This window comes from Bacillus rossius, chromosome 1 (genome assembly GCF_032445375.1).
Source record: "Bacillus rossius redtenbacheri isolate Brsri chromosome 1, Brsri_v3, whole genome shotgun sequence".
In the NCBI taxonomy this organism is placed as follows: Eukaryota; Metazoa; Arthropoda; class Insecta; order Phasmatodea; family Bacillidae; genus Bacillus; species Bacillus rossius.
In genome coordinates this window covers 18,646,560-18,667,288 of record NC_086330.1, presented here as the reverse complement: position 1 = coordinate 18,667,288, position 20,729 = coordinate 18,646,560, and the positions used below count along the sequence as shown (strand labels likewise).

The following is a 20,729-nucleotide window of genomic DNA, read 5'->3' as shown; positions in this document are numbered from 1 at the left end:
CCAGCGGGGCCCGGTGACCCCCAGCAGCAGGAGGCAGCAGCTGAGAGGGCTCCAGACAACAACAGGTCTACGTGATTGCTGCTCTATGTTGTCGCAGGTCGGACATGAACTAGCGGGGCCCGGCGCTTCCCGGTGCGCCGCACAGCCCCAGCAGCAGGTGGCAGCAGCTGAGAGGGCTCCAGACAACGACAGGTCTACGTGATTGCTGCTCTATGTGGTCGCAGGTCGGACATGAACCAGCGGGGCCCGGCGACCCCCCGGCGCGCCGCAAAGCCCCAGCAGCAGGAGGCAGCAGCTGAGAGGGCTCCGGACAACAACAGGTCTACGTGATTGCTGCTCTATGTGGTCGCAGGTTGGACATGAACCAGCGGGGCCCGGCGACCCCCCGGCGCGCCGCACAGCCCCAGCAGCAGGAGGCAGCAGCTGAGAGGGCTCCAGACAACAACAGGTCTACGTGATTGCTGCTCTATGTGGTCGCAGGTCGGACATGAACCAGCGGGGCCCGGCGACCCCCCGGCGCGCCGCACAGCCCCAGCAGCAGGAGGCAGCAGCTGAGAGGGCTCCAGACAACAACAGGTCTACGTGATTGCTGCTCTATGGTGTCGCAGGTCGGACATGAACCAGCGGGGCCCGGTGACCCCCAGCAGCAGGAGGCAGCAGCTGAGAGGGCTCCAGACAACGACAGGTCTACGTGATTGCTGCTCTATGTTGTCGCAGGTCGGACATGAACCAGCGGGGCCCGGCGACCCCCCGGCGCGCCGCACAGCCCCAGCAGCAGGAGGCAGCAGCTGAGAGGGCTCCAGATAACGACAGGTCTACGTGATTGCTGCTCTATGTTGCCGCAGGTCGGACATGAACCAGCGGGGCCCGGCGACCCCCCTGCGCGCCGCACAGCCCCAGCAGCAGGAGGCTGCAGCTGAGAGGGCTCTAGACAACGACAGGTTTTCGTGATTGCTGCTCAATGTTGCCGCAGGTCGGACATGAACCAGCGGGGCCCGGCGACCCCCCGGCGCGCCGCACAGCCCCAGCAGCAGGAGGCAGCAGCTGAGAGGGCTCCAGACAACAACAGGTCTACGTGATTGCTGCTCTATGTTGCCGCAGGTCGGACATGAACCAGCGGGCCCCGACGAACCCCCGGCGCGCCGCACAGCCCCAGCAGCAGGAGGCAGCAGCTGAGAGGGCTCTAGACAACGACAGGTTTTCGTGATTGCTGCTCTATGTTGCCGCAGGTCGGACATGAACCAGCGGGGCCCGGCGACCCCCCGGCGCGCCGCACAGCCCCAGCAGCAGGAGGCAGCAGCTGAGAGGGCTCTAGACAACGACAGGTTTTCGTGATTGCTGCTCAATGTTGCCGCAGGTCGGACATGAACCAGCGGGGCCCGGTGACCCCCAGCAGCAGGAGGCAGCAGCTGAGAGGGCTCCAGACAACGACAGGTCTACGTGATTGCTGCTCTATGTTGTCGCAGGTCGGACATGAACCAGCGGGGCCCGGCGACCCCCCGGCGCGCCGCACAGCCCCAACAGCAGGAGGCAGCAGCTGAGAGGGCTCCAGACAACAACAGGTCTACGTGATTGCTGCTCTATGTTGCCGCAGGTCGGACATGAACCAGCGGGCCCCGACGACCCCCCGGCGCGCCGCACAGCCCCAGCAGCAGGAGGCAGCAGCTGAGAGGGCTCTAGACAACGACAGGTTTTCGTGATTGCTGCTCTATGGTGTCGCAGGTCGGACATGAACCAGCGGGGCCCGGTGACCCCCAGCAGCAGGAGGCAGCAGCTGAGAGGGCTCCAGACAACGACAGGTCTACGTGATTGCTGCTCTATGTTGTCGCAGGTCGGACATGAACCAGCGGGGCCCGGCGACCCCCCGGCGCGCCGCACAGCCCCAACAGCAGGAGGCAGCAGCTGAGAGGGCTCCAGACAACAACAGGTCTACGTGATTGCTGCTCTATGTTGCCGCAGGTCGGACATGAACCAGCGGGCCCCGACGACCCCCCGGCGCGCCGCACAGCCCCAGCAGCAGGAGGCAGCAGCTGAGAGGGCTCTAGACAACGACAGGTTTTCGTGATTGCTGCTCTATGTTGCCGCAGGTCGGACATGAACCAGCGGGGCCCGGCGACCCCCCGGCGCGCCGCACAGCCCCAGCAGCAGGAGGCAGTAGGTGAGGGGCTAGCGGCGCGCACGCCCCCGCCAGCGGCCTCGGCGCGGACCGCTGCCCCAGGCTGTTAGCGGCGGCCCCAGGAGCCGCCCCCCAGCTGCCGCCATGTCCGACGACTCGGACTCCATCTCGGAGGAAGAGCGCAGTTTGTTCCGTCCGTTCACGAGGGAGTCGCTGGCCGCCATCGAGGCGCGCATCGCCGAGGAGAATGCCAAGCTCAAGGAGCTCGAGAAGAAGAGGGAGGGCGAGGTTGGTGCTCCCCCCTCCCCCCTTCCTCCCCCCTCCGCACAAGGTCGCCATCTTTTTGCGGCTGCTTTACGTGCTTGAGGTCTGGAAGAATTTCCCTTCTAAAAGTACCTACTTCAGACAAACCATCGTTTAGTTTCTCGCACGTGGCAAGTGGCACGCTTCGTGTCCAGATGATTACCTTTTTATGACTTATCGGCTCTAATGTCATTGTTAACGTCTAAACGTTATTAATAAAAGATACACAGGTGTGCAGGCTTTCTCCGGGCTGTATCACCCAAATAGGACCCTGTACAGCGACCGCGTAGTTCCATGGCTTTAGAAAACGAAAGAAGCGTGTCGCATGTTCCAAGAAATATTTTTTCACTTTAGAAACGAACTTAAAACTCGTGTCGCACGATGCGTTTCTTTCGTTTCTGCTGCTGCGCCTAAAATTTGCACCGAGGATTAGGCTCAATATTATTTCGACTTCATTTCTTACTTAGGGTGCACAATGCATGCCTCTCAAAAAATGTAGTAAGTAAATTGCTAAAAATCAAACGTTTTAACAATTTTTCTAGGAGCAATGAATGATTAGAAACTGGCAACCATTCCTGTTCAACCTCATAGCGTGACACCGGCCTTAATGTGATCAACCTGACGCTGCTTCAGTTGCCTTTGGGCTGGTTTCTTAATTCGCCAGCGAATCTGCTGGTGAATTTCCTAAAGAAGCTTTTTTTTTTTAAATTGCTGGCGTCTACAAAAGTGATTTCTCTGCGTCCAGAAGTCTCTCCGGTAAAGTTTAACAGGCTCTTGGCTTAGCGATGGGTTGGATGATATGGTCAGTAGTTGAACGATAAGTGCTTTGCCAAGAAGGTGGCTGATGAAATAAGAGGGCGTTTGTCGAGCGGCTGGATGCTGTAGGTATTTTAAAGACGTCCAGCCAAGCAGAGTTCGTTTCTGAATTCGGAATGCCACCAATGATTTAATGTTCGTACCCACACATGTTTGTTTGAGTTATTGTCCCAGAATTACGAATCTGAGCTTGAAGAGATCGAGCACAAAGCGTAACAGTGACTCGTAGTATATCAACCCAAGAAGCAGCCACACACGGAATTACTGCCCTCAAGAAACTTTTTTCCATACGTTGTCATCTTCTTATGTCTTCCATCTAAACTGTTCAACGTTAACTCTATATTCGTCAGTAGTTAGCTTGAAGATAACTTTAAAAGCAGCCAGTGACTAGTGTCAAAAGCAGAACCTTGTCAATCACCCTAAGAATAATCTAGAAATTTATATGACTAAACGATAGAACAGTGATAGATAGCATACAGACATCCACAGTTCGTTGAATGATACCTGTTAACAGACGCTACCCAGCTGGGTTTTTTTTTAATTGGCGCTTTGAAACCCGATCTTGGTGACCCTGAGGCCAAGAGTGGTTGTATCTTGAAACCTGGGACAATCAACAGAAAATTTTCATTTTAAATTACTGTTACAATTTTATTTGGGAGTGGTCCTGACTCCTTCGGGAGAAAGTGACTGCCGTCTGAGGTGTCGGGGCTGTTGCCGGCTCTAGTATCCGAGGCAGAATCCAATAGGGTTACGGGAAAGATGCACGGATGTCAATATAAAGCCTCACATTTTGGGAAGAGGTATCTGATGAGATGGAAAAGCCCTTTGTGCAGGAAATGGCAGAAGGTTTGTAAACTTTACCTAGGGGATCAGCACTACCAGGCCCTCTGGCCACTGAGTCCCAAAAGTCTCGGATCACTGTAAAGAACCAATGGTGAAATGGGAAAGGCAAGTCTGGGCAAGGCTTCTGCTTTGGAAACAATACATAACTGGGTGGAAATAATGCTACAATTTTTGGGGCGCCGGAGCCGACGGAGTATCCGAGGGGCTGGCCCTACGTGACCAGTTTCCCAGGCATCCCCTGTGTCTCCAAGTGGGGGAGCTACTGTAGCAGCTCACGAGCTGTCAGATCGTATAAGCCCGCAAGTGCATGAAGAATCTAGGAATTAGTGCGGAGTGACCCTTTTTGATGCTGGGACTCCCTGCTGAGGTTTTCCCTACCGACCCAGGTCGCATGGTGAGGACTCGCACTGGCAGTTGGTGGCTCTGATCGCTTAGAGCACGTCCTGAGGAGTCCCATCTCTGATGACGGGTGGGCGAAGCGAGCGGCGAAACAGCTTCGGCACTAGTCTGGACAGCTGGTAGAAATTGAATGTACCTCGCCCAGTTCACGGACTCTCTGGGTTGTCTGAGGAGTCCCAGAGGTGTGGTAGACTTGGTAAAGCGTCTCGTGAAACTCTTAGGATGGGGATTCCTCTGAGTCAACCACGAGATATCCTAATTAGGTTGAGGATGAGTGGGGGCAATGATGCCGGGATGGGTAGCCTCAACCTCTTTTTGTAGCTTCTCCTTAAACACATAAAAGTTGCGATGAATGGCGCATCCATTTTTCTATGGCACTAGAGAGCTCGGTTAGGGATGTTCCAGCCATAACGGGAGTAATTACACTCAAGCACGGCATGTTCAACCACTATACAGCTGTTATGCTGAACAAATGTTCCAATTTGCAAACCACTTTTGTAAAGCCAGATAAAGTACAAATATTATCATATTACTCTCTTGGGCTGGGTTTTAAACTTAGTAAGAAACGCATGAGCGCACGGACGCAACAGACAACAAACGTAAGAAAACTACGGCATTAAATTAAACATGCCAATTCGGAAGTCATCAGTAACCCTACAACTTGAAACTGTAAAATTGCAGAAACATTTTTCTTCTTCGTTTTTTTTTGTTTCACGAAAGTGCTTGAAATTCCAAATAGTTCATTTTCTTTCACTTTGCAATAGTTTAATAAGTGAAAACGGGATTTGCGTGGTTAAATTAAATTCGTAAAGTTCTATACACACAACGTCCGACCATTTGAAAGTTTTTGGAAATTTTCAATTCAAACATAGATAGCGGAAACACAAAACGTTGAAAGTTGGTCATTGCCGCCGTTGCGTTTTTTGCGTCTTGTATAATTTATGAACTGGCCATTAAAAAACGTCGTTACTTATCATTATTTCTTCTTGCGTTTCTTGCGTAGATTATAAACCCGGGCCTAACCTCAATTCGTCTACACAGAAGATTTGAAAAAGGACAGTCCAATTTTAGCCCGACTGATGGTTCTGTAGGTTCAGATAGGCTAAGCACTTGTCAGCATCATTGCCTGGGTAAAATTGTGATGGTTTGTAAAAGAAGCTGCAAAGACTCACAGTTTAAAGCATGTTAATATATATACACATATATATATATATATGTATCTTTCGTGGCCTTTGACGAGCTGAGACCTGAAGCAGAGTACACTAACTGACTCTCCCTCAAAAAAAAAAAATATTTTACTGGTGGTTTGCGTAGGCTAGACTAGATTTCTGGACATACATTTACCAAATACGCGTTTTAATAGTAAGCAACGACACCGCTGTACTTCACGGTAAATTCTTTACAATACGCTGCTAAATGTTTGCTTTCTGTCTTAAATACGCCTGGGTTGATCGAACCGTTAGTGGAAATTATCGCCATTATCAAAACGAAATTTTTTTCAAGAAACTGTATGTACCATTTGGGTTGCTGGAATTTCTACTAATGAACGTGAATACACCATGGCTTTAAAATTTAAATGTTACGGTTATAATTTTACATATTTTACATTTCTTATAGCTATAGTTTTAATTATCAGTGTAATGCGAGACAAATATTTTGACCAAGAAATGGAGCTATTTAATTCACAACGAAGTTGTTTAGACACCGCGTAGCATTTATCTCCATTACAACAGTTTTAGAAATGTCACGTTAACTCATGCAAATATAAAATTTGTTTATTTGCAAACATGAAAAAAAATTGCTAAAATCAGTTTCTTCAAGCACGTAATACAGGCTGTAGTGTTTAAAGTCAGTAGCTATTGTGAAGCTTGTAAAACGTTTTCCTATATACCTGTTTAGTTTGCGAGTGTATATGTATAATTAATATTGCTCTCTGTATTGTTGGTAAGTGTTTAATGGTTAACACACTGTGTCATTGAGAATGTCTGTCGCTTTGCATTTATGTGAGTAATTATGTTGTGATACTATAATGAATTTTATTTTATTTGTTGTTATAATACACGAATCACTATTCGATTAATTCTCGTTACAAATTAGAAATAACTGTTGAGATATAATCATATAAATTAGGTAGAATATACTTTAAAATTGTGCTGTAGATTGGTGTTGTGTGTTTTGGCAATTATTGGCCTAAATGTTGCTAGTGTGAGTATTTAAATTCGGTGTTTAGCAAAAGTAACAGTGCTGGATTTATTTTTATTTTCACTCTTCTTCTTGTCAAGTAACTTACATGTTTTATTTGTAATAATTTTTTTTTCAAACTATTTGTGTTTATTTTACTGTCTGTCTGTAAAATGTTTACGTTCTCTCATCTTGCAGGGATATATGGGACGAAGGAAAAAGAAAAATGAAGTAAGACTTTGCTCTTGTACGCTTGGTCCCCATCACAACTGATTTTATCTGCTGTTTGATATTAAATTGATTTTCAAGGTTTTTTCAAAACAAATCACTTTTGTGTCCACATGCTTTTATTTTTTGGGCACAAGTATTATTTTTTTTTTGGTTAAATGATTGACATTGTTAATTTATTAAGAAAGTTGTAAGTAATGCAATTTTATATGATATATATTTCTTACACTTATAATAATTCTTCATAATTTTAAGCATAAAACAAAAATATTAAAAATAAAAAAAACCAATGAAGAAATGAATAAATCAAAGTATGTGGAGAATTTTTTTGAAACTTCCTTTCGCCCACTTGCTTGCTGCTTTTAAGTACTTCATGTGTATTTTATTTTCGCTTTTTTTTTTGTTTCTTCCTATACAACAGTTTCTTCTTAAGCTGTATCAGAAGCACCGTGAAATTTAACTAGCAACGAATTGACTTACAATAACATTTCTTTGGAAATTATTTGACTTTCTCACAGATCGTTTAACAATAATTAACATTTCCAGAAATGTTTCAAAATGTTGTTCATAATTAACTTTATGGAATATTGTAAAACAATAATTTTTCTTAGATTAATTATTGATATAAATCAACGAACAATACTTATCTCATGCTATGCTTGTTGGGCTAGCCTCAGACGTGAATAACATGAGAAGGTTTTAATTATTTGCATACAGCTTACAAGAGACAACATTCACAGAACACAGGTACACAGAATATCTTTGGAAGTGAGGCAAATTTTAGCATTTTTTTGTTCTCGTGAACGAGATCATTAATACCACGAAGGATTTGTAGGCGAGCCGAACCTGTAACCAGAAGTGCTTTTTACGGCCATGCTATTGATATTCTGTGTAGCTACTCGAACACAGAAATGCAGAGAAGGTCTGGCAGACATCGTCACATCGCTGCTTGCCAAAGCTTGGGACTGCATCCTGCACGCTTTATGTATTCCTCCTTAGCAGCCGTAACTTAGCTGCATTACGCTAGCAAGAGGCGTAGAGCTCTGGCACGCATATGCAATATAGTTAGAGCGCAGAATGTTATAATATGTAAGTGATATAGAACCATGTTAAAAATTTTGAGTGACAGATTTCAACACGTTGGAACGTTAGTTGAAACTGTATTTAAAAAAAAAGATTGTAATGCACTTTTAGTTTAGTAATAGTTCGTCACAAGAGTTTAATAACCTGGTATTTATAAAACGACTGGGTAAAAAATGTAGCATCGACTGACTGCTTGGTATTAGATATGTTTACCAAATCCAGTTCTTCTTTCTAGCATTCAATGTGCTACGAAAATTCAGAGAGGTGCATTTTTGAAAAAATCATTATTTGCATGGAATTTCGTATGGGAATATATCAGACTGCTTGTGTTTTCAGTCATGTACAATGCTGAAATACGTTAAATACACTGCTGCTGATCACATTCGTTAAGCACACACAATTAAAAACTCGCACACATACGGATGATAATTATTTGTACCTTCGTCATTTCATGATGTTTTTCAGGCAACACAGATAGTGTCCACATAAAATTAACTGAAGGCTTAAACTCTAATACATTTAAAATTTGTCTTAATACTAGTGGTCTACGGGAAATTAGGAAATGAAAAATTGGATTGAGAAAAACATTTCTGGTTGCATTTTATAATGCCTCCAAGATTATAGTTTGCTCGGAAAGGTAACTACTGATTGTAATTACGAATAAAGACGCGTTATAAAATCCTTAACGTGTATGACACTAACATATAATCCACCTGCCTAAATATATGTTTGACACCGGCAAATAAGTATGCATGAAAATGCATTTAAGAAAATTTTGTGGATTTTTTGGTATGAAACAATTTTTAAACTTTCCACTCTGAGCCCATCTTAAAATTAGGCTGATTTTATATTATTATGTGTTTAAGTTACCTCTGTGATTGGGACAGGAACTGAAGTGTTTTAGAGTTTTGGCCTTCAGTTAAAGCATAGCTAATATAAAATGTTAGATATGTACTAGAATTCAAGTAAAACTATTTTTATCATTAAATATCTGTACACACAGTGCTTTAGAAGTAATCTATTTTTTTTAACCAGACACGTGGGAATAAAGTTAAAAGCTTCATCAGTAATATGTATGGAGTTGATGCTTACTTTTAATTATTATGATTAATAACCTACTAAACTTTTTTTATCTGTTCCTCATGCAAATACTTACGAAAAGTTAAGTAACGGAACGATATTGCATGATAAAAACAAAAGTGGAAAATATTTTACTGAATGTTTAGTACGACCTAATCACAAACAAATATACATAATATCTTCTAAGCGTAAGGATGAAAGATTTGGATTGCATGTAATCGTAGACTGAAAAATTTATTGTAAACGTGAAACGACAGACTTCTAGTAAACTGTTTTGCGTTGCTATAATTGAGCATATTTTAAATGGAATTGCTAATTTACAGGCTGTATTGTATGCAGTCAACTGTAAGCTTGGCGTTTTACCTTATGAAGTGTCACGTGGAACCGATTATTGCTTTTTTCTGTGACAATAATATTTGTTATTTTAGTGATTGTAAGAGTATTATGGCTTACAGTAACATGATCGTACATGAATGAGTAATTTCAAAGTTAAATACTACTCATTATTTAGTTAATCCTTTCTGACTGTGTATAAAATTCGTTGGATACTGTAAAAAAACCTTTTGCTAAATATCTAATTATGACAAGCGGGATTTAAAAATGAATCAGGGAATTTAATTCACCTAACCTTGAATGACTAACCGTTAACTGAGGATAATTATTTAAGCCAAAATTGTGATAGCCTGCCTTCATTGTTATCACATATGGCATCAATAGTTTTAGTAACCTACTATTTTAATAAAAGCTTCCTAAAAATTATATAAAAAACCCAATAACAAGTGATTATCACACACACTGACCTGACCTTAGGTCAAATTAAGGTGAATAGGAGTAATTATCACTATTTAATTTTGGGAGTGCACGCTTAGAAACAGTCCTCGCACAGAAAATTGATTTACGATCCAACTAAGTTTGTTAGAATCGTGTTAAACGTGTATTTGCTAAAGTAAACAACATGATACACAACAAAACTAATTTTGTCCTACCAAAAAATTACAGAATTGAGACGACTAAATATACCGGTAGGAGTAACAAACTTTTTAGTCAAAACATTTTTTAAAATTAATTGGCATTTTTAAAGTAAATGTTATTTAATCCAAAGAAATATTTTTTTCTTCACCTCATTGAAAGTAATCGATAAAAAAGGTCCATCCTTGTTTACCAGCGTGCGTTTTGTAACCGTCATAGGGTGTCCAGCAAAACACACAAACAGAATTCCTTGACTTTTCCCTGATATCTTCAGGCTGCTTATAGAATGTCACTCATAAAAATGCAATGTTTCCCTTTAATATAACCAACTAAGAGGTTGGCGCTCTATTCTTCCATAGACTGTCATAAAACCAAAATACCTACGCATTTTTCAGTTTCATGACATAATTGTTTACTCAGTAACAAAAGCCTAGAAACAGTAAACAAATTAGATTTTCTGTCATCGTACTTCGAGGAATCTAGTGTCACGTACCAAAATATACAGCACTGCACAAAAATTATCTCGACCCACCAGTATTGTAACAAAGACTAAACACAGATACTATATATGCGTGACCCAGTTAATGAGTTAGCGATGCAGTAAGAGCATTTGTCTACGACTATTCCCTGACTTTTCCAAAATCTCAAATTTCCCTGACAATTCCAGGTTTATCTTTATCCTCCCTGATGCTACAAACCCCGCCTCAGCATCTTCGCGTGTGTGTAGCCACTATTATTATTCAAGGAATTTTTTTCAACCAGTTAAATTATTCTCGTAGTTCTCTTGCCATTTGTGGCATGGGTCACCAATTTTCTCACCAGATATTTAGTAAACGTTATGTTGGAGCTGTGAGAGGTCGCGTAAGTGATCATAATTACGAACTTACAGCTGATAATTGTTTTCGAAACCTCAGATGAAACATGATACGCAAGAGCACTACGATCATGAACTTCCTGGAGTTGTCAAGGAATGGTAGTGTTGAGTAACTGTTGAAGGTGCGGTGTTTACGGGGCGGTGTTGAGCGGGCGGTGTTGAGGGGGCAGTGTTGAGGGGGTGGTGTTGAAGGTTCAGTGTTAAGCAGACGGTTTTGAGGGGGCGGTGTTGAAGGGGCGGTGTGGAAAAGTCAGTGTTATGCAGGCGGTGTTGAGGAAGTGGTGTTGAGGGGGTGATGTTGAGGGGGTGGTGTGGAAGAGTCAGTGTTGTGCAGGCGGTGTTGAGGGAGTGGTGTTGAGGGGGTGGTGTTGAGGGGGTGGTGTTGAGGGAGCGGTGTGGAAGAGTCAGTGTTGTGCAGGCAGTGATGAGGGAGTGGTGTTGAGGGGGTGGTGTTGAGGGGGTGGTGTTAAGAGGCCGGTGTTGAAGAGTCAGTGTTGTGCAGGCGGTGTTGAGGGAGTGGTGTTGAGGGGTTGGTGTTAAAGGGGGTGGTGTTGAGGGGGTGGTGTTGAGGGGGCGGTGTGGAAGAGTCAGTGTTGTGCAGGCGGTGTTGAGCGAGTGGTGTTGAGGGGGTGGTGTTGAGGGTGTGGTGTTGAGGGGGTGGGGTTGAGGGGGCGGTGTTGAGAGGGTGGTGTTGAGGGGGCGGTGTTGAGGGGGCGCTGTTGAGGGGGTGGTGTTGAGGTGGCGGTGTTGAGGGGGCGTTGTGGAAGGGTCAGTGTTGTGCAGACGGTGTTGAGGGAGTGGTGTTGAGGGGGTGGTGTTGAGAGGGCGGTGTTGAAGGGATTGTTTAGAGGGGCCGGTGTGGAAGGGTCAGTGTTGTGCAGGCGCTGTTGAGGGAGTGGTGATGAGGGGGTGGTGTTGAGGGGTGGCGTTGAGGGGGTGTGTTGAGGGGGTGGTGTTGAAGGGGTGATGTTGAGGGGGTGGGGTTGAGGGGGCGGTGTTGAGGGGACGGTGTGGAAGGGTCAGTGTTGTACAGGCGGTGTTGAGAGGGCGGTGTTGAGGCGGTGGTGTTGAAGGGTCAGTGTTGTGCAGGCGGTGTTGAGGGGGCGGTGTTGAAGGGGTGGTGTGGAAGAGTCAGTGTTGTGCAGGCGGTGTTGAGGAAGTGGTGTTGAGGGGGTGGTGTTGAGGGGGCGGTGTGGAAGAGTCAGTGTTGTGCAGGCGGTGTTGAGGGAGTGGTGTTGAGGGGTTGGTGTTAAAGGGGGTGGTGTTGAGGGGGTGGTGTTGAGGGGGCGGTGTGGAAGAGTCAGTGTTGTGCAGGCGGTGTTGAGCGAGTGGTGTTGAGGGGGTGGTGTTGAGGGTGTGGTGTTGAGGGGGTGGGGTTGAGGGGGCGGTGTTGAGGGGGTGGTGTTGAGGGAGTGGTGTTGAGGGGGTGGTGTTGACGGGGTGATGTTGAGGGGGTGGTGTTGAGGGGGCGGTGTGGGAGAGTCAGTGTAGTGCAGGCGGTGTTGAGGGGGTGGTGTTGAGGAGGTGGTGTTGAGGGGGTGGTGTGGAAGAGTCAATGTTGTGCAGGTGGTGTTGAGCGAGTGGTGTTGAGGGGGTGGTGTTGCGGGGGTGCTGTTGAGGGGGTGGTGTTGAGGGGGTGGGGTTGAGGGGGCGGTGTTGAAGGGGTTGTGTGGAAGGGTCAGTGTTGTGCAGGCGGTGTTGAGGGGGCGGTGTTGAGGGGGCGGTGTTGAGGGGGCGGTGTTGAGGGGGCGGTGTTGAGGGGGCGCTGTTGAGGGGGTGGTGTTAAGGGGGCGGTGTTGAGGGGGCGTTGTGGAAGGGTCAGTGTTTTGCAGGCGGTGTTGAAGGAGTGGTGTTGAGGGGGTGGTTTGAGGGGGGTGGTGTTTAGGGGTTTGGGGTTGAGGGGGCGGTGTTGAGGGACCGGTGTGGAAGGGTCTGTGTTGTGCAGGCGGTGTTGAGGGGGCGGTGTTGAGGGGGCGGTGTTGAGGCGGTGGTGTTTAAGGGTCAGTGTTTTGCAGCGGTGTTGAGGGGGCAGTGTTGAGGGGGCAGTGTTGAGGGGGTGGTGTTGAAGGGTCAGTGTTGATCAGGCGGTGTTTAGGGGGCGGTGTAGAAGGGGCGGTGTTTAGGGGGCGGTGTTGTCCAGGCGGTGTTGAGGGAGCGGTGTTGAGGGGGCGGTGTTGAGGGGGCGGTGTGGAAGTGTCAGTGTTGTGCAGGCGGTCTTGAGGGAGCAGTGTTGAGGGGGCGGTGTTGAAGGGTCGGTTTTGAGGGGGCGGTGTGGAAGGGTCAGTGTTGTGCAGGCGGTGTTGAGGGAGTGGTGTTGAGGGGGTGGTTTTGAGGGGGTGGTGTTGAGGGTGTGGGGTTGAGGGGGCGGTGTTGAGGGGGCAGTGTGGAAGGGTCAGTGTTGTGCAGGCGGTGTTGAGGGGGCGGTGTTGAGGAGGCGGTGTTGAGGGGGCGCTGTTGAGGGGGTGGTGTTGAGGGGGCGGAATTGAGGGGGCGTTGTTGAAGGGTCAGTGTTGTGCAGGCGGTGTTGAGAGAGTGGTGTTGAGGGGGTGGTGTTGAGGGGGCGGTGTGGAAGAGTCAGTGTTGTGCAGGCGGTGTTGAGGGAGTGGTGTTGAGGGGGTGGTATTGAGGGGGTTGTGTTGAGAGAATGGTGTTGAATGGGCGGTGTGGAAGAGTCAGTGTTGTGCAGGCGGTGATGAGGGAACGGTGTTGAGGGGGTGGTGTTGAGGGGTTGGTGTTGAGGGGGCGGTGTAGAAGAGTCAGTGTTGTGCAGGCGGTGTTGAGGGAGTGGTGTTGAGGGGGTGGTGTTGACGGGGTGATGTTGAGGGGGTGGTGTTGAGGGGGCGGTGTGGGAGAGTCAGTGTAGTGCAGGCGGTGTTGAGGGGGTGGTGTTGAGGGGGTGGTTTTGAGGGGGTGGTGTTGAGGGTGTGGGGTTGAGGGGGCGGTGTTGAGGGGGCAGTGTGGAAGGGTCAGTGTTGTGCAGGCGGTGTTGAGGGGGCGGTGTTGAGGAGGCGGTGTTGAGGGGGCGCTGTTGAGGGGGTGGTGTTGAGGGGGCGGAATTGAGGGGGCGTTGTGGAAGGGTCAGTGTTGTGCAGGCGGTGTTGAGAGAGTGGTGTTGAGGGGGTGGTGTTAAGGGGGCGGTTTTGAGGGGGCGGTGTGGAAGGGTCAGTGTTGTGCAGGCGGTGTTGAGGGAGTGGTGTTGAGGGAGCGGTGTTGAGGGGGCGGTGTTGTGGTGGCGGTGTTGAGGGGGCGGTGTTGAGGGGGCGGTGTTGAGGGGGTGGTGTTGAGGGGGCGGAGTTGAGGGGGCGTTGTGGAAGGGTCAGTATTGTGAAGGCGGTGTTGAGGGAGTGGTGTTGAGGGGGTGGTGTTGAGGGGGCGGTGTTGAGGGGTCAGTGTTGAGCAGGCGGTTTTGAGGGGGCAGTGTTGAGGGGGCGGTGTTGAAGGGTCGGTTTTGAGGGGCCGGTGTGGAAGGGTCAGTGTTGTGCAGGCGGTGTTGAGGGAGTGGTGTTGAGGGGGTGGTGTTGAGGGGGTGGTGTTGAGGGGGCGGTGTGGAAGGGTCAGTGTTGTGCGGGCGGTGTTCAGGGGGCAGTGTTGATGGGGTGGTGTTGAAGGGTCAGTGTTGAGCAGGCGGTGTTGAGGGAGTGGTGTTGAGGGGATGGTGTTGAGGGGGTGGTGTTTAGGGGGCGGTGTGGAAGGGCCAGTGTTGTGCAGGCGGTCTTGAGGGGGTAGTGTTGAGGGGGCGGTGTTGAAGGGTCGGTGTTGAGGGGGTGGTATGGAAGGGTCAGTGTTGTGCAGGCGGTGTTGAGGGAGTGGTGTCGAGGGGGTGGTGTTGAGGGGGTGGTGTTGAGGGGGCGGTGTGGAAGGGTTAGTGTTGTGCAGGCGGTGTTGAGGGGGCAGTGTTGAGGGGGTGGTGTTGAACGGTCAGTGTTGAGCAGGCGGTGTTGAGGGAGTGGTGTTGGGGGGGTAGTGTTGAGGGGGTGGTGTCTAGGGGGCGGTGTGGAAGGGCCAGTGTTGTGCAGGCGGTGTTGAAGGGGCGGTGTTGAGGGTGCGGTGTGGAAGGGTCAGTGTTGTGCAGGCGGTCTTGAGGGGGTAGTGTTGAGGGGGCGGTGTTGAAGGGTCGGTGTTGAGGTGGCGGTGTTGAGGGGGCGGTGTGGAAGGGCCAGTGTTGTGCAGGCGTTGTTGAGGGGGCGGTGTTGAAGGTTCGGTGTTGAGGGGGCGGTGTGGAAGGGTCAGTGTTGTGCAGGCGGTGTTGAGGGGTCGGTGTCGAAGGGGCGGTGTTGAGGGGCGGTCTGACCGGAGCGCCGTGTGCGAGCAGGTCCGGTACGAAGACGACGACGAGGACGAGGGGCCTCAGCCCGACCCCACGCTGGAGCAAGGGGCGCCTCTCCCCGTCCGCCTGCAGGGCGGCTTCCCTCCGGAGCTGTCGTCCGTTCCTCTCGAGGACATCGACGGCTACTACCACAACCAGAGGGTGAGTCGCGGCGCCCGGCTGGCCTGCACTGCTCACAGATACCATTACCACCCCACTACCAGTGTATTTGGAACAATTAAGATCCGATTACCATTGTATTCAGAACATTTAAGATCCGATTACGATTGTATTTGGAACAATTAAGATCCGATTACGATTGTATTTGGAAGAATTAAGAACCGATTAGGATTGTGTTTAGAACAATTAATGTCTGATTACGATTGTATTTGGAACAATTAAAATCAGTACAGGTTTTTATTTGGAACAATTAAGAACAGATTATGATTGTATTTCGAACAATTAAGAACTGATTAGAATTGTATTTGGAACAATTAAGAACCTATTAGGATTGTATTTCGAACAATTAATATACAATTAGGATTGAATTTTGTCCAATTAAGAACCGATTAGGATTGTATTTCTACCAATTAAAATCAGATTAGGATTATATTTGGAGCAATTAAGATCTGATTTCGATTGTATCTAGAGCAATTAAAATCCGATTAGGATTTCAATAGCAATAATTCATATTAGGTCTTTATTATGTTCGAACAATTCATTCACGATACCGTTTATATTAGAAAAAAATCCCTTTCGCACAGCCTATAGGTGTAGGAAGATATCGAAGTACTTATTTTTCTTCTGGAAATGTTTTGGAAACTTCTATAAACTCTTCGAACATTTTAAGAACTTAATGTACATAACAACCAATATTTACACAAAAATAAATATTAATACGATAGAGTAGGCTTACATTGTAGGTAGGTTTTATTTATTTTCTAATTTAAAGCCCAATTTATTTTAACACTTTTACAACAATTGTTTGTATTATCTCGAATTGTTTCAGACAAATGTTTTAGATAAAAGTAATAATATTTACAAACAATTTGAATGAATTTTATTGTGCGCCTACGAAGGGAGTTATGAATTTTTTGTCATTACACTCCAGTTTATTCCACCCTTTGCAGAAATTATCGTCGTATAAAAAGTTAATTAACACTATAGTTATAGATAATAATTTTAGGTTTTACAATAAAACAGAATGGATTTAATAGTGTACATGGTACTGACTAATTTAATTTTTTAAAAATTATACACTTTATTTTTACAACCCCTTAGAACGAAGGTTCGTCTTATCAAAAATTGTTTCCGACTAGAGTGTAAGATTAAAGTTAAAATATATAGAAACAATTCAAACGAATTTGATAGTGTCACTACTAAGGGAGTTATGAATTATTTTTTAAATTATACTCCTTATTTTTTCAACCTCTTGCAGGAATGGTTCTTCTAATCAAAAATTATTTCCGACTAATGTTCTAGATAAAAATTATAAGATTTATAAAAAAAGAATATACAAATTTGATGTTGTGCATACGAAGGAAGTTATTATTTTTTTCTAAACCTTGTTTTTTTAAACTTTTTGCAGTTATGGTTGGTCGAATCAAAAAAAGTTTTCAGACAAAACATTTGGGTAATACTCTTACGAGTTATAATTCATTCAAACGGATGTGATATGTTACAGCGATTTTTCTGTTTTTCAAATACCTTCACCATTTCTGCCCCTTTGGTCGGATATTGACCATTAACAAACTGGATCGAGATTTTCCACTAATTGTTTTTATGTAGTAGTTTGGAAGTGATTTGTGAAAAATTGCGACAAAATCGTGTCCACTATATATATATATATATGTATATATATGTATATATATAAACATATATATAAACGTTTGAGTTGACAATGATTTTGGGGTCTATGGACCACGAAACTAAAAACTATATAAATATTTCCCGAAAGTTACACCATAGTAACAGCTACACTCTCTGAAATCTACCTGAAATAGAGAAGAAAAAAAATAGAACAGGAAGATAGAAGAACGAAAGAATAAGATAGAGAGTGTAGCTTGTTGTGTAGCATGCGCTTGTTTTAGAAAATAGATGTAGTAATTCTATACAGTCAGCTGTGAATACCTAGAATTTTAAATTTGTTACCAGCGCGGTCTCGTTCCTCCTTTATCAACCAGCAGCGTAGAGAGCGCTGTTGAGACAGTCCTGGCATTTCCCGCATAAATAGCACTAGCTATTATATTTTCTTTCTGAATTGCAGAATTGTTTGAAGAAACGGTAACACATAGTGTGCGTATTTCAAATAGTGAGTAATATTTATTGCTAATTAATCATTATTGATAAATTATTATTGACATCCTGAGCAGTAATTTTGAAATGAGTAATAATTTCGCTAGTTCATGCTTATTAATTTATTTTTAATATAATAAAATTTCTCATTAATACAAAACTAATTGATAAAGCAACGAATGCCAAAAATCGCACCCTGTGTTAATTTTAGAATTGTCTTCATTCTCTCTTTCTCTCTCTCTCTCTCTCTCTCTCTGCCGTTTCACCCCTTACGATATACCTACTTACGAGTCGAGGTTTAAATTGCCAGAGAAGTTTCTCTTCTATCATGTGTATTGAGTTACACGCGCTCCTTTTTTTTCAGGTAGATAATCTTATACGACGATAAAAATAATAAACTTTATTGTTTCTGACATGCTTGAATTAAAAAAAAAGGCAATGTCTGCCAATGTCAATTGTAGGCCTATCTTTTTTCTCTAATATATTGTTACGACCGGGTTCGTAAAGGGATAGCCCAATTAAACATTTTACTACCACACAGCTTTATTTACTGCCACTATTTACATCACTGACAAATAATCTTCCGTAATGCCTAATAATCAATGGCACTTAAAAATGTTGCTTCCCCAGTCACTCGTTTCCACACACCGCACACCTCGCTGGGCCGCACCTCTGGCGCAACTCTTGCCGCAGCACCCCTCGCGGACCTCCGTCTCCGCACTCCGCCGCCGCCGCACACTTCCCTTCGCCGAGGATCCACTCGACGCTTCGCTCGGAACTTCGCCGCGCCCGCGACACTATCACCCGGAACTGAACTCTCCACCTTGGAACCTTCGTCCAGGGACTTCGCCGCTCTATCGCCCGGAAACTCCACCGCGGGAAAACTCCCGACTCCACTGAACTCACTCCCTGCCCTGGAACCTTCGTCCAAGGATTTCGCCACTCTGCCGCACCCACGGCACTATCGCCCCGGAAACTCCGCCGCGGGAAAACTCCCAGCTCCCAGCTGAACTCCACCCGGAGGCCGGCGTCCCGGGCTTATATATCGGGCCAGGCGCCCTTCTAGAATTCACGAGCGCGGATGGGGCCAGTCGCGTCATTCCACGCCGACCCGACGGCAGAATTCTCTCGAAACACGCGTCGGTGGCTCGCGTAACTCCGCAGCTGCCTGGTTTCGTATGTCAAGCTAAGAGCGCTGCGCGGGGAGCTGAGGGCTGGAGGGAGGGGAAGCGGTGACCCAGGTGCGCGCGGCACGTCTCATGTTGCGGCGGCCACCTGATGTCAGCCAGCTAGCGCTGCACCTGCGCGCCGCAGCCCTGCTTACGAACGTAACAATATGATTGTTAGAGAGAATACTTTCCTGAAATTTCCACTTTACCTCTATAAGAACATCTCCAAGGTCATAAACCATGTTAACGCGGTGTATTATCATAGCAATAATTGTTACAAAGTTTTAGAGATTTATTACTGTAAGTGTATTTTACCTTTGTATTTTGGCCAAAATTTACGTTAGCTAAGCATTTTGTCACATATATTATTAACGGCGAATACAGTTAGTTGCTTGATATTTCTGGGATCCTGGGATCCTAATTTGTTACATTTTTTTCTTACATTGTGTATTTGTATTTGTTTCCTCTCAATGTTTGCGTTTGTTTTTGCCGGTTTTGGACGGTGTCTTTTGGCAAGCACTGAGAGCAAGTGAACAACGTTAGTTATATTTTTTTCTTATATAGTGTCTTTGTATTTGTTTTCATTCAATGTTTGCCTTTGGTTTTTTCCGACTTTGAACGATGTCTTTTGGCAAGCACTGAGAGCAAGTGAACAACGTTAGTTAAATTTTTCTCTTATATTGTGTCTTTGTATTTATTTTCTCTCAATGTTTGAGTTTGTTTTTGCCTGTTTTGGACGGTGTCTTTTGGCAAGCACTGAGAGCAAGTGAACAACGTTAGTTAAATTTTTTCTTATATAGTGTCTTTGTATTTGTTTCCTTTCAGTATTTGTGTTTGTTTTTGCCTGTTTTGGACGGTGTCTTTTGGCAAGCACTGAGAGCAATTGAACAACGTTAGTTATATTTTTTCTTATATAGTGTCTTTGTATTTGTTTCCTTTCAGTATTTGTGTTGGTTTTTGCCTGTTTTGGACGGTGTCTTGTGGCAAGCACGGAGAGCAAGTGAACAAGGTAACTGGAACCACGTGAGAGCGGTCAGCTGACGCCCTCCCCTCCTGTTGCAGACCTTCGTGGTGGTGAGCAAGGGGAAGGACATTTTCCGATTCAGCGCGACCGACGCCATGTGGATACTGGACCCTTTCAACCCGATCCGTCGCGTCGCGATATACATCCTGGTCCACCCCCTGTTCTCCCTGTTCATCATCACGACCATTCTGACCAACTGCATCTTCATGATCATGGACCCCACCCCCACCATCGAGTCCACGGAGTAAGTATGACTGTCGTTCGTGTCTCTGTGCGCGCTAGCTCTCTCTCTCTCTGTCTGTCTGTCTCTCTCTCTCTGGCCGTGTCTTTGCCGAGGAGAATGTTTCACTTTCTCTGAAGTTTGGTTTGTAAAACTAGTATTTCATTAAAACAAAAAAATATTTTTTTAATTAACTGTGTGTAACTTTAATAAGGAATGCTGTTCATACATCCGTTATAAAATAAACTTTTATTTAGTAGATCAATATTTGACCTTATATTCTTTGTAGGTCAAATAGATTTCGTGTGAAAATTACTCAAAATATGTAGAAAATACCTGTAAACAGTTGTCACTATTGAACCCTAGCATTTCGCAAACTCTATTTATAAGAAAATTAATAAAATTATTCGTTCGTAAGTTGTCATAACACAATAAACTTGAAATCTATTCTGTTCTTAAAATATATATACTTGAGTTGAAATTTAAAAATATTACAATGCTTATTAGCATTCAGACTTAGGTAAATATAGCTTATTTGGCAAATTACGCTATTTTGTGTAAAGGCAGTTGTTGCTTTTTTGTTTAGTTTAGGTACAGTTTTCATAGTAGTAGTGCTAGTCCTATCTGTGTTAAACTCCTGTGTGTGCTCTCCTGTTGTCAGTCTGGTAAATGCATTTGATTAAGTATTTAGAAATTGATAGTGACAAAAATACCATTTTAGAATTGTTAGGTGACAGTAGCAGAGTTTGTGTTTTCTTTACTCTTGGTGTCATAGAATAAGCAATACATGTCCAATATTTACTCATACAGAGCTGGATGTTTC

General features: G+C 45.6%; 1 protein-coding gene across 6 annotated transcripts in view; it reads left to right on the top strand.

Moving 5' to 3' along the window:
* The first annotated feature begins 2,090 nt into the window (after positions 1 to 2,090).
* The window catches only part of LOC134532714 (sodium channel protein para), a 163,247-nt gene continuing 144,608 nt past the window's right edge, over positions 2,091 to 20,729 (top strand). For 4 of the 6 annotated variants that reach the window (XM_063369525.1, XM_063369507.1, XM_063369498.1 and 1 more), the window contains exons 1-4: positions 2,091 to 2,404; positions 6,857 to 6,889; positions 15,205 to 15,360; positions 19,725 to 19,930. In XM_063369525.1, coding sequence (XP_063225595.1) covers positions 2,261 to 2,404; positions 6,857 to 6,889; positions 15,205 to 15,360; positions 19,725 to 19,930 — 539 coding nt within the window. In that variant the 5' untranslated portion in view covers positions 2,091 to 2,260. The remainder of the gene's footprint in view (positions 2,405 to 6,856; positions 6,890 to 15,204; positions 15,361 to 19,724; positions 19,931 to 20,729) is intronic. The other 2 variants (XM_063369516.1, XM_063369534.1) reach the window with 1 other exon arrangement.